Genomic DNA, 18,079 nt, shown 5'->3' with positions numbered 1-18,079 from the left:
AACAGCACACACAGTCAGCCGCAACACAAAGCATCCAGTTATTAATGAATGTAACCCAGAGAGTAATTACCTTCCCTGCGGACAGAATTATTACTGTGATACCGTCACCGTTCATATGCTATCCAGATATCCAGCTGGACAGTTTTAATGAAGCATTATAACAATGTGTGACCTTGCTCAAAGAAACAAGAGCAGTGTCCCATATAGGATATGTACCCATTACCTTCTGGATACAAGCCCAGAGTCCTAACCATTGGGATCAAAGGAATGCCTCCCTTTCTCTGTGTGGGGTGAGAAGTCTTACCCATGTTTTTGGATGTGTCCCCTACAGGATTTGCACCTGTGACCTTCTGGTTATAAGCCCAGAACCCTAACCACAGGGGTCCTAGGCATGCCCCTCTGTGTCCCCGCCCCGTGTCTGTCTAACTGAGAGAAGGGGTGCGAAGCGTCCCGTACGTTTTCGGTCGTGCTGTTCCAGGACCTGGTGGATGTCCAGCCCTGCCCTGCCCAGCAGTGCGTCGGCCTTCAGCGTGTGGTGGCTCCACACCTTGAAGTCCAGTTTGGTGTTGGGCGTTACATTCCTGAAATACAAAGCAGGGCCCAGGTTACCACGGGAACACACCACCCCCTCACGTTTAAAGAAAAAACACAGGAAGCACGCCGCTATCGCTAGGAGATACGGCTCAGTTACAGAGGATAATGCAGCTGATAGACTTTTTTTTATATCGCTTGGATCTAAAGAAAAAACTACATTTTTTTCTTTACACTACACTACTCAAAGTGTGTTCCTTTAAGCAGCCTCAGTGTGTCTGTGCTCCCTCTCTGCAGTAAAGGCTGCTTACATCAAGTCATGCATCACAGTCTGGTTTCTTTAATAACCCTGAAACTTTCGGGGATGCTCTCTGACTCCACCTCCAGCTTCACTGCAGTAGTGCAGGGTTAATATTCGGCACACGAGCAGGGACTGCACTCTCTGCTCCTTTGCTAAAACCCCCTCCCACACCGCACCCCCCATCCCCATTCGATCCTCTTAACTCCAAACAGCAGGGGAATTACTCTGGTAACACTACTGCATGTGACTGCAGTTTCCCCCAGGTCACACACCGTAATGCATATACAGAGGAGAGAAGAAGAGAGAGAGAGGGAGAGAGACACACAGAGAGGGAGAGACTGACACATGGAGAGGTTGGGAGGAGAGAGAGAGATAGAGACTGACACAGAAAGAGACAAACCGACAGTGAGACAGAGAGAGGAGAGAGAGACTGAGAGGAAGACAAACAGAAGAGAGAGACTGACAGGGCGACAGAGAGAGAGTGGAGAGAGAGAAAGAGAGATGACAGTAATACAGAGAAGGGGTGGAGAGAGGGGGAGGTAGAGAGACTGACAGTGAGACAGAGTGGGAGAGACTGGCAGGGAGACAGAAAGGGAGAAGGTGGGAGGAGGGAGAGAGACACTGACAGAGAGAAGGTGGGAGGAGAGAGGCTGAAAGTCTCTAACTATCAGTATCAGAGAGACAGTGAAAAGGACAGCCCATGCTCCTTTGATGTTTCTGTCTGTTACATCAAAATATGAGAATCCCTTTCATACTTCTACTCCATTGACTTATTAACTGCTCCTTTTTAAGCAGGCGGCAGTAAATTTGAGAGCTCGTCCTGCTAACGGGGGGAGGCCCGCAGAGAGGCGGAGGATGAGGAACAGGGGGGTAATTTAAATCTGGCTGAGAAGTGTTTTCGGCACAGAATCCATCACACAGCACATTTGTGCAGGCACTGAGGACACCGCGACTTTACAGACTAATGAGTCATCCGCAAGCCTGTTTTTACACAAAATTCACAGTGCTCCGCGATAAACAGTAGCTGACCTGCAACCATAAGGCAGTGGGTTCCAGTTCCACAAAGAACAAGCTTGCAGACTCATGACTAAAAGGTAGTGGGTTCCAGTCCCACATAAGACACACTTGCAGACTTGCAACCAGAGGGCGGTAGGTTCCAGTGCTATGTAGGAAACATTTGTAGATAACTGCAAACCCCTGAATGGCTCTGGTAAAACCCTGTGGTGCACAGTAAGAAAGGTGCAGGGGTGGAGCCCGCGGGAATACCCTTGAGCAAGGTTACAACAGCAGAGTGAAAAAACCGCACCCCTCTGAGGGGGATGAGGATGCCCATGAGGGCCAGTCAGTGATAAATGAGCACGATCGGCCAATCGGAACCGAACAGGCAGCGGTGGCGCGAGTCATTATCCCTGCTCTTTAAACATTAGCGCTTTTTTCAGGGCCATTAAGCACACTTCGCTGTGCAGTACCAGCGGCAGCAATGCGGAAACAGAGTGTGTGTGTGTGTGTGTGTGTTTGAGAGAGAGTGTGCTTGTGGGGCACTGGACTCTGGACCTCTGGCCTGTGGGTTTGGCACCCTCCAGCTTGCCTGCGTGTAAACAGGGCTTTGGTGAATGGTTAACAGTTTGTGTGTGTGTGTGTGTGTGTGTGTGTGTGTGTGTGTGTGTTTGTGTGTGTGTGTGTGTGTGTGTAAAACTGCTGTGCCCCTGTGTGGGGGCTCCTGTGGGCCTTAATGAAGCAGAGAGCAGAGCCTGCAGCCTGCGGAGGCAGGACAGAAAGCCGCTGTTCTGAACGCCGCGCAGTCCGTCTCGCTCTGTCAGACCAGAGCAAGAGGAGGAGGCGCAGGGTGGGAGACGCAGAGGGGGGGGCAGAGAGGGAGAGGCAGGGAGAAGGACTCCGAGAAGGAGATGCAGAGAGGGAGAGAGGCCATCAGCAGGCAGATGGAGAGGGGAGACTCAGTGAGGGAGACGCAGAGAGGGAGATGCAGAGAAAGAGTCAGAGAAGGAGACGCAGAGAGGGAGAGAGGCCATCAGCTCGCTGAACGTAGGCTGCTGGTCTGTGCCTCCTGACCAGATCACACAGAGAGAAAGCAAACTGCCCTGTTCCTTTCACAGGTTGCACTTCTCACTTCTTCGTCCATACATTTACATTTACACGCGGTCAGATGCTCTCATCCAGGAAAACAGCACATGCAAAATGGTTTGGCTAAGAGCAGAGGTGATACTACATCCTAAATGTCACAATCTGAGAGTGGGGGTGATTACGTAACACACCACACTCTGCTACACACATGCCTCAGAAGGTGCCAGAGGATGGATGATTTTGACTGACTGTCAGACATTGACTTCAGGTCTCCGCTGCTGTTTCTCTTCTTAGACATACTCTGAGCAGCAATGAATTGCATGCAGTTGTCACTAAAAATCAGTGAAACCCTCAGTGCAAAGCCCCCGGGGCTGGCGGAGCGGTCTTTTACCAGGCGGTTGCAGGTTCAAATCCCTGATGAGGCACAACTGTTGAAGCGGCTAAAGATCCATTAGTGTAGACAGTCTGCTGAGCAAGTAAACGCTAATGACTATGTGCAAACTGCTATGAGAGAGAGACAGAGAGACTGCAAGGGCTCGCTGCACACACACACACACACACACACACACACACACACACACACACACACACACACACACACACACACACACACACACACACACACACTCCTCATTGGAAACCATCTGACTCACAGATGCAGGCATCTACATCCCAGCCCCCACCGAAGCACGCCCATGTCCCGCCGTTTCAGACGGCGATCCGGCACTGCCTCCGCAATTCTGACTGGAAGAGTGACTAACACGCCTAAGCGAGAACCGTAGCCTCCCAGAGGCGCAGGGGGGTGGGGTTGGGCCCGTCTCCAAAAAACAATCAGGCTCACAATTACACTTTCATGTACAAACTGCATGCTAGATTACCACATACTGTGCTCTACTGCATACGTGATAACCACATATTGTGCTTTACTAGATACTGGATAACGGTATACTGTGCTTTACTGTGAACAGGATAACGGTATACTGTGCTTTACTGTGAACAGGATAACGGTATACTGTGCTTTACTGTGAACAGGATAACGGTATATTGTGCTTTACTGCATACAGGATAACGGTATACTGTGCTTTACTGCATACTGGATAACGGTATACTGTGCTTTACTGTATAGTGGATAACGGTATACTGTGCTTTACTGCATACAGGATAACGGTATACTGTGCTTTACTGTATAGTGGATAACGGTATACTGTGCTTTACTGCATACAGGATAACGGTATACTGTGCTTTACTGCATACAGGATAACGGTATACTGTGCTTTACTGCATAGTGGATAACGGTATACTGTGCTTTACTGCATACTGGATAACGGTATACTGTGCTTTACTGCATACAGGATAACGGTATACTGTGCTTTACTGCATACAGGATAACGGTATACTGTGCTTTACTGCATAGTGGATAACGGTATACTGTGCTTTACTGCATAGTGGATAACGGTATACTGTGCTTTACTGCATAGTGGATAACGGTATACTGTGCTTTACTGCATACAGGATAACGGTATACTGTGCTTTACTGCATACCGGATAACGGTATACTGTGCTTTACTGCATAGTGGATAGCCACAAACTGTGCTTTACTGGATCACCACACACACACAGCCCATTTTAGCACTGCTGATTTCACTCTACTGTGATATTTAATGGGTCCAAATCTCTATGCTTCCCGTCACTGGAACACATCTACCCTGAACCCACTGACTGCTCCCACATGTTTGTCTTGGGAGAAAGATCCAGGACAGCATATCAGTACTCAATAAACTTGTAATACGCACAACGTTTCAGTTATAACAAGTTTATTAAGCACTGTGCCACAGAGCGGCTTGCAATGTAGGAGTCATAGTGACAATGGGAAGGTGAAGCTGTGTTTAAGGTACCAGGACCCGATATGACAGACAGAGCTTTCTCTGTAACGCTGCTTTAGTAACGTCGTACACTGTATTTGATAGGCGAGACTCTACAATGTCGTGGCTCCTAGCATACTGAATCTTGAGAGACAGAAAGAGAGAGAGGGAGAGAACAGAGATAGAGACAGAGAGAAAGAAAGGGAAGGAGAGATGGACAGAATAGAGTGACAGAGACAGAGATACACACAGACAGAGAGAAGGGCAGAGACTCAAAGAAAAAGATAGCTAGAGACAGAGGGGAAACATAGGCAGGCAGAAAGAGAGGGAAAGAGATGGACAGACATAATGATAGAGAGAGAGAGAGAGAGAGAGAGAGAGAGAGAGAGAGAGAGAGAGAGAGAGAGAGAGAAGAAGAGAGAGACAAAGACAGCTAGAGAGATAGAGACAGTGCAGCGAGATAGACAGGAAGATAAACATTGAAGAAGAGATGCACAGAGAGTAACACTGAGACCAACAGAGAGAGACAAGTAGCCAGGGAGAGACAGAGGAGATGACAGAGAGAGAGCGGCAGACAGAGACAGAAGGAGAGAGCAGCAGAGACTGAGGCACAGGCACAGAAGACGACGGAGAGCAGGAGGCCTCCTTACACTGTCAGCCTCTCCTCCCATTTGGGGCTGGAGGAGCTGTGGGACTTGGCGGTCCTGCAGGTCTCCCCCTCAGCTGCCAGCTCCACATAGACGGCCGTACCGAACCAGTTCTTCTTCCGCTTCAGTTTGGCACAGGAAACTGCGGGAGAGATTCAAGTTTCACAGCCACGCACCAATCGCCCTCGCCTACAAATAAAGCCCAATGTCACATGACCTTATCGCCCAATCAGGAGTCTGGTTCTTGGTTAGAGCCAATCAGAGTCTTGGTGTTCGTATTTACACATGCAAGACACCAGTGAGGATTGGGGAAAAATCAAGAGACGCCTCCGCTCACCGGTGACGTGTAGCTGTGACCTCCCACCATGGTTATTGCTGCAGTCCGTCCTTGACCAGCCTGTGGCCATGTCACACTCCACTGCGAGAGCCTGGGAAACACACACACACACACACACACACACACACACACACACACACACACACACACACACACACACACACAGAGTATTAATACATCAGCAGAAGAATAAAGGTTAGCCATGTGGGGCTGCTGGACTCTGCACCTAAGGATGACTGGTTCAGAACCCATAAACGTCACTAAATGTCTCCTCCATAAGTCAAGCTCCTCATAGGCAATGCCTCACAGGAAAGAGATGCAGATGAGCTTACCTGCCAAGCAAAAACACAGAGGAGCTTCAGAGATACATGAGGACAAGCTACCAACATACAGTCACTGCCAGGACGAGGGGGTTACATCAGTTTGTCTATGTGTGCCATATACCACAAAGCCGTCTGACTGACTGTCACCCAAGATCCTCTCAGATATGATCCCTGTCTGCACTGGTCCCTCAGTGGTGGAATGAACTCCCCGCGGGGGTCAGGACAGCAGAATCACTGGCCATCTTCCGATGCAGACTGAAGATCCACCTCTTCAGACTGCATCTCGGTTCCACCTCAATCCCCGCCCCCTAACACCCGCTACTTCTACTTCTGCTGTTTATTTTATGTGTCATATTGTGATGTGTTTTGGACTCTGATCTACTGACTATGGTAGTATACCTGACTTCCCTTGTCTAGCTGGGTTGCACAAGTTAACCTGTGGTAGGGCATGAATAGTGTTATGCTGACACTTACTGGTCTGGGAGTGTTGTTAGCCCGGTCTGACACTGTTGCTCAGAATAATAATAATAATAATAATAATAATAACAACAATAGTCAGATACTTTATTGATCCCCATGGGGAATTTTGTCCTCTGCATTTAGCCCATCCTATACACAGTCAACAGTGAGCACACACACACCAGGAGCTAGGAGCAATGAGCAGCCATAGTGCAGCACCTGGGGACCAACTCCAGTTCTTCTGCCAGTGCCATGGTCAAGGACACTGACAGGGGTATTAACCCTAACATACATGTCTTTGATGGTGGGAGGAAACCAGAGCGCCTGGCGGAAACCCACGCAAACACGGGGAGGACATGCAAACTCCACACAGAAAGGACCTGGAACAGCCAGGATTCGAACCCAGGTCCTTCTTGCTGTGAGGCAACAGTGCTAACCACCGTGCTGCCCGTGCTCATTCAATTTGAATGGATATGCTTATGTTCTCTTGTGCTGGAAGTTGCTCCGGATTAGAGTGCCTGCTAAAAGAATGTAATGTAATGTAATGTAAAGGTGAAGCACACACCCCTTGCCTCTGCTAAAATGCCACGGCAAAGTCGCATGCAGGCACAGGCCTGAAAACACCAAATGAAAGCCTCTCCCGTTTCCGTGACCACGCCTGCCAAAACTCAGGGCTGCAAATGCCAGACCTCTTGCCACATCGTTTGCGGCGTGCTCTGGATGCATGTCTGAGGTCACGCTCTCTGCCAGGGCATCGCGGGCATGCCCACTGCAGTTCACCAACTCCCCGCCGATCCAGCATCCAGGAACGCCCATTCTGGTGAGCGGCGGCAGGGTGTGGTGGCTCTAATCTGCCCTCTCAAACGCCTCCCTGGTGTGGTTTCATTTTGGGCCAGGAACATCGCCCTGATGTTTCGGAGGTGAATCCATCACTGGTCATACTGGATCTGCTACTTTCGGGCCTCTGCGCTTAAAGCTGCTGTTTAGCCACTACTTTAATGATGTTTAACCTGCACTGCTGGGAACTTGCTTATTAGACATGAGTACTTTGCCCTGTCTTTTCTAATGTTGCTGGATAAAGGTATCAATCACATAGATCAGCAACAGTACATTACATTCACGTAACAGATGCTATTAACCAGAGTGACTTACAGGACAAAAGAACAGAAGTGTATGCATTCAAGTTAAATAAGCAACAGTGTCAGACCAGGCTAACAACACTCCCAGACCTGTGAGTGTGAGCATAACACTGTCCAAACCCTACCACAAGTTAACTTGTGCAACCTGACTGGACAAAGGAAGCCAAGTATACTAACATACATCAGTCACCAGATCACAGAATGCAAAACACAAGTAATACAAGCAGCAGGTGTTAGGGAGTGGGGACTGAGGTGGCACTGAGATGCAGTCTGAAGCAACAACAACGATGATGACAGTAAATTGTGAAGTAGTCAGGGCCCAGCCCGGGGGATCCGCTGGATCTCTGATGTGATCGGGGTGCTGGCAGGAGTGGGGACATGGAGGATGGGGTGTACTCACGTTTGGTTCGTTCGCAAAGCCCTCTGGACGTTCAGCTAACTCTGTGTCCCATGGTTCTTGCTGGAACAGGAAACAGGAAGTCAGGGTGAGCGTGAGCGTGCCAGCAGCAGGCTGTGGGATTCACTGCAGCAACTAAGGTCGAAAGACGGTCAAAACCACGCTCTCTCTCCCTCTCTCACACACACACACACACAAACACACACACACACACGACAGACGACTGCATTTCCCACACAGTCTGGCTGTGTGGGCACAGACACATACACACAGACAGACACAGGGGTAATGCAGGTGTGTGGTTCTGACAGCACCGCAGAGAGCTCCCCACCTGCAGGCTTGTATTTTTGCTGCCTTCATGAGACTCAGAACCCCTTTAGACCATGAGCGAACCCTGTTCAAAGGACCAAACAAAAACACTCTGCACACAGGCGCATAGGCACAGACACACACAGGTGCACTGCCACAGACAAACACAGGCACACAGGTACACAAACAAAGTGCGCAGGTGTACACAAACACAGGTGCACAGGCACAAACACAGGTGAACAGGTGCACACACAAGTGCACTGCAACACACACACTACACCTGCAATCGAAGGTCCACCAAAGAACCCTTCGTTGGCACAACAGGGCCATGTGCACTGTGCTGTGTCACTGTCCCACCCCGAGCTGGGGGCGGGGGGCGGGGGGCGAACCGTGCCCTTTCACTCATGCCTTAATTTAGCAGCCGGGCTCAAGTTTGGGTTTCAAGATATTGGGTGACAAGCAGCCAATGGGAGGAGTCAGAGACAGAGACCAGTCCTGACGGTGCTTCACAAGGTTACAAACACCCATGTAAACAAACACACACAGGCAGGCACACGCACATGCGCACACACACATACACACACAGAAACACAAACAGACACAAACACACTTACACAAACACACAGACAGACAAACACGCACGCATGCGCACATATGCACGCACGCACACTTACACAAACACACATATACAAGCGCGCAGACACACACACATTGCAGGAGCAGCAGAAAGGGCTATCGGACCCTGCAGCTCCCATCACAGAAAGGCTCCTTTGTCCCTTTGATTGCGGCGGCGCAGACACCGACCTCCGCTGTCTCCGCCTGACCCCACGGCGCCACGAGGCAGCGGGTCACTGCGGCTCCGAGTCACCCGCCCACGCACCCACAGCCGCCTCGTTAAGGAGGGAGCCAATTGTTTCGGTCTCCTTAACGAGAGAGCAATCAGGGGAGATTACACTGGGACAGAACACCAGGTCAACAGGCAGGAAGGGGGAGACGTGCTCACTGTCTGGCTATTGAACCCCTCATTTCAGTCACCTTTATCCTCAAAAAAATCTAACAATCAAAAAACTTAAATGAGACAATCTGTTCTTCTCACTGCATTTTCAGCCTGAAAATTAAGCTGATCACCCCCCCAATCACAGAGTGTAATTTTCCCTATAGAAATATAGTTCAATCATGACCCTTTTGACCTCTGACGGGACAGAGTGGAATTGTGGGTATCGCCGATGGACAGGAGCGCATGAATGGGCTGGGAATTAGCTCTGTGGACGCTCTGTTCCCAAATGGCCTGGGAAGGAATAAATCTTCCAGATCTGATCTGGGCCGCTGATGAGGCACTGGGGGCGGGGTGTAGGGGGAGGATTTTGGCTGTGGCTCCAATGACACAGCACTCTGAAGCACATTGGGGCAGGGAGCGAGTGCAAGTTACAATCTTATTGCAGTCCTGCTGTCGGGTCTTCTGTCGGTGAACAGCAGCACTGATGCTAACGCATGCAGGCAGCCACAAGGACAGGGGTTCATAACCGAGGGCAGCAGTGTAGCATAGTGATGAGGAGTAGGGCTCGTGATCAAAACGTTGCTGGTTCGATTACTCCGCTGGGCAAGGTACTTAACCCACATCTGCCTCAGTAAATATCCAGCTGTATAAATGACTCACTGTATAAAAAGTCACTCACTTTCAGTAGTGCTGCCATCCAAGCGAACATCGCCACTCTCCGACTGTTGCCGAAAGAGGAGAACTACTCCGCATGGATCTGTCCCGCTGGGTTTCCCTACCTGTAAAGACGCACTTGATAACTTTTGCAAAGTCTACATTACATTACGTTATTGTCATTTAGCATAAGCTCCTATCCAGAGCAACTTACATAGGTTACAACTTCATCCATTTATGCTGCTGGATATTTACTGAGGCACCTGTGGATTAAATACCTTGCCCAAGGGTACAGCAGCAGTGCCCCTTCTCTGGAATCGAACAAGCAACCTCTTGGTTACAAGCCCTGCTCCTTATCAATGGGCCATCCTACTCACTCTAGGCAGTCAGAAGCAGGCCACATGCACAGGGGGTCGTCCCTGTACAGCCAATAATGTGTTAAATACACCCCCAGCATGACTATGCTATAGGCATAGATGCTGAAACCCCTGAAAATGCTCTAAGCAGAGGCTGTACAAAATTGGCACCCTCAGCAGTGGAGAGCCCATTACGGCTGCTGGGGGGAAGAACAGACCGCTTACACAGCACCCTGCTCCCATCTTCCTCTGTGTTTCAGACACATGGAGAGGAATGGGCCTCGGAGGGCCTGCTGAGCCGGCACCCGAAACCCCGCGCTCAACCACCACACTAATCCGCCAACGGCTTCCACTTGCCGGTGCTAATTAACGGAAGCCGAAAACTGCCTGGATGCGTGGCACCCCCCCTTTCCAAAAATCTGGGGCCAGAGCGCAGGGCGGTCCTGATAGTCAAGGAGGGAAGCCGAAACCCTATCTAATTGTCAGTACTGTTATCAAGCCGACGCTTGATATTACCCATAAGATCCAGGGCAAGACTGGGGAAGCAAAGACACCAGACACACAGCATTCACAGAGAAGGCGTGATTGGACAAGCTCGCTCACTGGTGATTCAGTACTGAATGGTATGTGAACCAACAATCGTTCCTTACCCTGCCCTGGCCTTTACAAATACTGCCACTAAAGCCATGAAGTTGCTCTCAGATGTCTACAGCATCGAGCTCTCTATCCAGCGCTCTCCTGTCTTCGCTGGCCTTAGCTGAACCCCCGCCTGGGCAGCTCGGGCATGTGGACATCCTTGCCAACCCTGCCTGGCACTGAACAGATTTTGTCACCAGCTCGACCCTCTCGGGGGGTTGGGGGGCAGGACCCCTAGGCTGGGACCAGGAGACCTCTCACACCAACGTCCCGACACTATGGCTAGCCTAAAGCTGAACCATTTCAAAACATTTCAAATACTGTAGCGAGGGTTTAATATAAAGGATAAGAAGGAGCAGTTGTGAAAAATCTTCCATCCGCTTGCTACACACACACACACACACACATATAACCAGAGACAAAAACACACTGAGACACGCGTGCACACACAACCAGACAGACAAAAACACACAGACAGATAGACAGTCAGAGAACTAGACATGGAGAAGCAGACCTGAAAAGCCAATAACATAAACCGGGATAATCCACAACAGTCCTGCCAATCATCCTCTAACACTTCCTGCTCACAGAGACAAACTTCCACGTCTTTGTAACCGTCTAGCATCTATCCGCTCCTGGCGCCATCCTGTCAGTACAAGAGCGTAGGACTTCTACTGGAACACAGTGCCATTTTCTGGAAATTCCTGCCTGCCCCCAGTTCCCCCCACCTCCGAAAAAAAGGGGGGAGGGGGGTTCTTTTGCCATGTCCAAAAGGTTTCTGAGACTCACAGAGGAAAATCACCATATGCACCTTTAACATAAATTAGATCATAATAACCACCTCTGAGGGAAGACTCAGGCGTGTGACCGTTTCTGGTCCCCTCTGGTAAACTGCTGACTAATAAGAGCACTTTTTCACGGGCTGACACACAAAGCTGGCAGGGTCTGGAGCTCTGGAGCAGCCACGCTTCTACACAACACAGGCTTTCTCCTGCCGACCCTGGGGTCATTTCCAAGAATAAAACCTCAGCTTTCCGTGTGAAACACAGCTTCCTGGTCACACGGAGGACATTCTTTTGGGATTACTCCCTCAAGCCATCTGGGTGATGGGCGAAGCCGCGAGGTTCCCTTTGACCTTGAGGGCGAATTAATTAAAAACTCTGAACCAATCCGTGAATGATAGATTGGCAACCCAAAGCCAAAAGCCACAACCAAGCGTACTCTAGTAGGTAATCTAAGATTTCACACACACTGGGCTTGTCCTTTCTGCTTACATTTGGGTATTGCATCTTTTTATTTCTTTCCTGCGTTCCAGTACATGTGTGTTGGACCACTGAACTAGAGTTTTTGGCCACTCCCAGTCACTGTCATGGCTGCTTTATGACATCACAATTTTATTGGGGCTCGTAATTGATCCTTGGAGGGTCACAACCCTCCAGCTGCTTGGAATTTAACTTGCTTTACAGTCAGCATCAAAAAAGCAAGGGGAAAAGCTCCCGAGTGGCTCACTCAGCCAAGGAGATCTTCCTGAGCACAGGTTGAACCATAGAGCTTGGGTTTGACCCCAGTTGTGTCAGTCATCGACAGTGACCATGAGTCTAAGGCAGGGGAACAAACCGGCTTTGGTTATGTAGTCCCAGTCTCCTAGCCTCACCATTCTCAGGCACGCTGCAACTTATGAGCCACTCAGATGATGTCAGTGGAGACAAACCTCTCTTCCAATCAGCATTTGCTTTGCTGTGGTGCACTGTGGGACCTATAGTGTTAAAAACCGTTGCTATCCCCACTGTTCCTGCGCAACTCCAGAGGCTGTTGTGTCAGGATGAGCCTGACATACAGTTGGAGGATTTGAAAATACAGGGTGCAAAAAGGGAGAACAGCGTTACAAAAAAACAGGAATACAGGGGGAGGATACAGAGTTTATATCTCCCATCTGAAAAAAGAGCAAAAAGAAAAATGCTACCATTGTTTTGATTTATGACTGTACTATAAAGAGGCGCTGAGAACTGGATAGTAATCACAAACCTTACGCAAGTTCGCTCTGACTGTCTGGAAATGAATTCCTTTTCATTCCAACAAAAACAAACTCGTTTCTGAATCCCGGCAAAACACTCTTTTTATCCAGCTCAGATTTCCAATGATGATAGGCCTTTCTGTATCGACATCAAAGGCAGAGAGGGAAACTTCAATCTCACACCTCTGTACTGTAACAGAACAGGGCAAGATACTTCAATATCACAGATGAATCAGCTTTGTGGTTTGAATGGACCAACTTCTGGGCTTCTTCTCTAAATCCGGCCACTGTGGTGACTTCAGCAAACTAGCTGACCAAATGATTGTGTGTGTGTGTATGTATGTGTCTGAAGATAAGAGACCTGAACACACACCGTTTCACAGAAGTGGCAAAGCATGCGCAAACACACAGACGCACACATTTCCACAACAGGAAATGGAACCAGATGGAACTAGAACCACCGATCAAAATGCTGGCAGGGTTCTGTATTGTGTTTCCATGACATTTCTTTTCACAGCACTGTTCCCCCCCCACCACATGGCTTAGCCAATCAGGGGAAACCGCCATGGTATCCAGTATCATGACACCACGGTATCAAAAGAGATATCATTTCTCTAACAAGACTGTGAAGAATCCCCTGCGATACAGGAGGTAAACACATGTTCTCTGAATAAATTTCTGCTATTAGATAGTTAGAGAGACACTTTATATACTTTTAACTAATCTATCTTTGATCCATCCTGAGATTTGCTAGCGAAAATAGCTTGCCTGTAAGCTCATGGCTCGTAAGAATCATAACTTAGCCGCTCTGTAGGAAGGTCACTGCTTGCTGTCCGTCTCATCAGTGCTGCTGATTCGTCTCCTGTTGTTCCAGAGGTAGATAAAGCAGGTTCGCTGTTCCTGCTGAGTGCAACACCAGCTAAGCCCTTCCGGCCTGGTAATAAGCGGCACCAACAGGGGAACATGGTTATGTAGCCTGACAAATGCTCTCATTGCCCTGCTTCTCACAAGCTGCAGCCAACATCCTGACAGGTCTGGCGTACAGCAGCACATTCCCTCTTTGTGCATCTACAGAAGACAGCAGATAAGCATCTTATTCCCATTCCAAGAGTGAAGACGGTGCGAGACAAATGTTTTCAACCTGCCGGCCTTGAGACACAAGCATGCTGGGAAGACAAAGCAACAGCAGAGACAAGGGCAGTGGGGGTCCCGATGCATCTCCAAATCAGAAGCCACCACACCTTTCAACCATAAGCCTCCCCGCGTCCAATATGCAATTCAAAAAAACAAAAAAAAAAAAAAAAAAAACAAGGACACAAAAGTTGCTTGAAATATAATTCTCAGATTCAACAGATGTAGGGAAATAAAATCGGATTGCCGACATGAAGCTGACCCACAGAGAAGATCCCCGTCGCCAGCTTTTCAGTGGGAGGGGCCATCACCTTAATTCATTGAGGTGGATCACCTCTCACACCGCATCCGGTGCAAACATTAAAAAAGCCTCCAAAAAGTGGGGCGATCGAGGATTTGCACCAACCAAAACAGACACGGTTTTTTCGGCATTTCTTTATTTTGGCATCAGCCGCCGATGTTAAGCCATCGGGCCGACGAACCACTAGCAGATCTGCTAACAGCTGTTTCACCCCCACAAGGTCAAGGAAGGAAAATAATCAGAGCGCAGGCAAAAAAGTGCAGCAACTTCCTGTGACTAATTTCTGCACAGCGGGGGATGCTAAACTGACGGGTCTAATGTCAACGGCAGGCAGGACCGGCGAGACTGCGGGCCTACGATACGATCACCCGCTTCTGCTTTGCGGAACGCAATCAGCGGCTAGCCAAATTAAGCGCGTCATTGGCGAAATATGTTACAAACAATTTGACCCCATTAATGTGTTTTTCTCCGCGGAGCCTCGCAAGTTCACAAGGAACCTGACATGACCTTTTCATCACTCTTTGGGTGTGTCGAGCTCCGTCAAATGCTTCTGTATTATCTTGCTGAAATAATGTTATGTTGACATAGTCGTTTCGTCAGTCACAAGGCATGCCGTTTCAGCCAAAAGTGGCTATCAGCAAGAAATAAAATTCCATTTCCAACTAAACTGATGGCTGTCGGAAGTTACATTTGGCTGTATTGGGCCACATTTCTAAGCTTTTCACTTGTAAAGCCAAAAACCTTGATTTACTGCTCTTAAACAGTAGGCTATGTGCAGCTGAAGCACAAAGAAATAAAACAGCGATCCAGATTGCTAGACTAACGTTAGTTAAGTGTGTTTTAACGACTCTGACACGGTTTCTCACCAAGGTAGCAACAGCAGAGGATACGGGTGCCTCTCTCTTTCTCTCTCCAGCTATTAAAATCGTAGCACGACAGCCGAAATATCTGAACTTTTTCCCTCGCCCCTTAGTTCTGCAAGGCTTGCAGATTACACCCCGGCTCTCTCCCCTCCTGCTACCCAGAAGACAAACAGACGCGATTACTGCTACCGTAATGTGGCCACAATAGCACTTGTTTTGTTACAAATCATAAATGTGTGTTCGGTTCGGCTAGCTGCATTTGAAATAGCGACCTAGCCAGCCAATCACAGGTGTGTCCGGTGCTGGGATTCCTGTGCGTTATGTTTGTATGGATCCCAAATTAACGATATACCCTTGCAAACCTTCCCGGTGCATTTTCTCCGGACACCACGCTGTAACTATCAGCTAACAAGCTGACACTAAACGACTGCAGCGAGAACTTCGCAGTGGAACGGGAAGAGGCCGACAGCGTAGCTGGCGGACAACCTAACCAACGTTAGTTGATAAAAAGTTCCTCTAAACAACACGGTGTGTAGCGTTAGATTTCTATCTTTAGGGGATTCGCAGCTAGCTTGCTAAGGGTTTGGTTGTAAGAGAAAACGCTAATGTGTGCAATTTCATGCCTTCCGCCTGCATTATTGCGACCCCCCCCCCCCCCCCCAAGTGTCATTGTGCTCGTAATCATTATCTCTCGGACACACTGTAATCCAGCACTGGAGAGATTAAACAACCTGTGCACTCCCCGGACAGGCCCGCAGCAATCACTTCTACTGTCGGCCATCTTTAGCTAGGCAGTCGCATAGTATAACACAAGCGATCGCAAACAAATCTCAGAGCGGAACCCTCTTTGGAGCTGACGCGACCGTGACCGCACGGCGCAAGGGTATATAACTGGTTAAACGCACTGTTGCAATGACTGCAGGCGAGCGAGGAACGGAAACAAAGAGACGGCTTTTTTCATCGAAACTGCAGTGCGAGTGCGCGACTTACCCTGCCCGATCACTCTCCGGCGGGGTAATTCAGTGCCTTCTCTGCGGTAATTGCGACTCGGCTCTGTCCGCCTGCTTCGTCGCCTCTCTCAAACTGGGCGTGCAACTCCGATTGCCATCTCTCAAGCCACGGACAGGTTCCTACCGCAGCGAAAACAGACGTGCTGCGTCATTACGCACACCAGAGCTACGTCACGACGCCTTATCGTCCTGCGAAGCCTCTGGCTGAAAATAAAATTGAATGAATTTTGAGATTACCTTGAATGACTGAGTGATTGGTGACAATATCTTGCTTCACTGTTATCACTTACCAACCGTAACATAAACTCTCAATGATAACAACACCAGTAAAAGAGCCTTGTCAACAATTTAACACGTCTGTTTCTCTGCGATGTGCACAAGGTTCCAAGCACAGTATATGGTTCTTCAAGACTGACAATAAAACATTCTGGTCTCATAGGCTGTTTGGGTAGCTTGAGTATGTCATGTGAAATACACAGCCCCCTCACAAAAGAGCTGTCTGTGCTGAGCGCAGCTTGTAACCCAAGGGTTGCTGGTTCTGTCCCCTGTCAGGCTGCTGCTTTTGCTTGGTGCTTCACCTGCCTTGTTCAAGTAAACATCCAACTGCATAAATGAATAGCATGTATAAATCTGAAGTGTTGTAAGTCCCTCTGGAAAACAGCATTTGTTAAAAGAATGCCCTGAAAAAATTTACTAAATAAGAAAATTTCACATGCCGCACATTTGATATCTCAGGAGGGAATTTTTTTTTTTAGACAAGAATTCCTTAATTTATGGATCAAAGTACGATACAATACAAATTCCTGGTGATTCCTGGTCACCAACGGCTCTCCACATAAAAGGAACTAAAATACAAAAGAAATTGATAAAACTAAAGCCCCACAATGAAGAAAGCACTCAAATGTCAATGCTTTGCTGTCTGTGTGTCTCTGCTGCTTCCTCTGTTGATCACTTTCACTTTCATCTCTGGAGTCATCCCTGTGACAGGCTAGAGAAAAAGGACCCCTAGCGTGAGACTTATCTTTACTAATCAATGCTGACAGGGACCTGATATTCTGATCTCATAGCATCCAAGGTCAATGTCTTAAGCCGAAACCTTAAAAAGCTGTGCTTTTGGTCTATGATATGCTAATTTGTTGGCAAGAGCCCATACCATCGCTTCCAAATAATCTCAGTTCCAAAATTTTGAATAAAACAATGAAAAGGCCTATAATTTATTTAAGATACCTCATGCCTGTTTTTACCTGTGTGAACACATCAGCTGTGTCATGTCACAATTTCCATTGACGCCCAAAGGTGTCCTTTTCCAGTTTTATGTCTATACAGCACCAAGATCTTGGACTCAATGCTCACATCCAGAGTTCATTGCTCTCACCACATAGATGTCCCCGTGAAAGATTATACGCACGATGATAAATCAAGGGAAACAGAAAACGTGAGGAGCAAAATTGCCTCAGATCACCACACACCATTATGGTTGTTACTGTTGAATGGTGATCAGTACAGAGAGCAATTGTTCGTTTTTTACTCTGTTCTTCTTTGTTGACATAGTAGAAGCTGTGGTCATCCCTTTGACCGTTAATGAGCACAAACTCAAGAGAACAAACCACAGCGAAGACTGACAGCACCCAGATCAGAACCCCTTGTGCATGGGGGCTGGGGTTGGGGGAGTACAGAGACACCCTGTGTCTGGGTTGCTAGGGTGTCCTGTTATGGTGCGTGCACCTTGA

General features: G+C 48.6%; 1 protein-coding gene across 1 annotated transcript in view; it reads right to left on the bottom strand.

Moving 5' to 3' along the window:
* LOC118770658 (NEDD4-like E3 ubiquitin-protein ligase WWP1) overlaps positions 1-16,454 on the bottom strand; it is a 33,615-nt gene extending 17,161 nt beyond the window's left edge. The window contains exons 1-5 of the mRNA XM_036518422.1: positions 16,330-16,454; positions 8,082-8,141; positions 5,761-5,851; positions 5,427-5,565; positions 457-581 (exon numbers count right to left, since the gene is read on the bottom strand). Coding sequence (XP_036374315.1) covers positions 457-581; positions 5,427-5,565; positions 5,761-5,830 — 334 coding nt within the window. The 5' untranslated portion in view covers positions 5,831-5,851; positions 8,082-8,141; positions 16,330-16,454. The remainder of the gene's footprint in view (positions 1-456; positions 582-5,426; positions 5,566-5,760; positions 5,852-8,081; positions 8,142-16,329) is intronic.
* Positions 16,455-18,079: the final 1,625 nt, after the last annotated feature.

Source organism: Megalops cyprinoides, chromosome 2 (assembly GCF_013368585.1).
Source record: "Megalops cyprinoides isolate fMegCyp1 chromosome 2, fMegCyp1.pri, whole genome shotgun sequence".
NCBI classification, from domain to species: Eukaryota; Metazoa; Chordata; class Actinopteri; order Elopiformes; family Megalopidae; genus Megalops; species Megalops cyprinoides.
The sequence above is the reverse complement of the archived record's forward strand: the minus strand, read 5'-3'. Positions and strand labels throughout refer to the sequence as shown.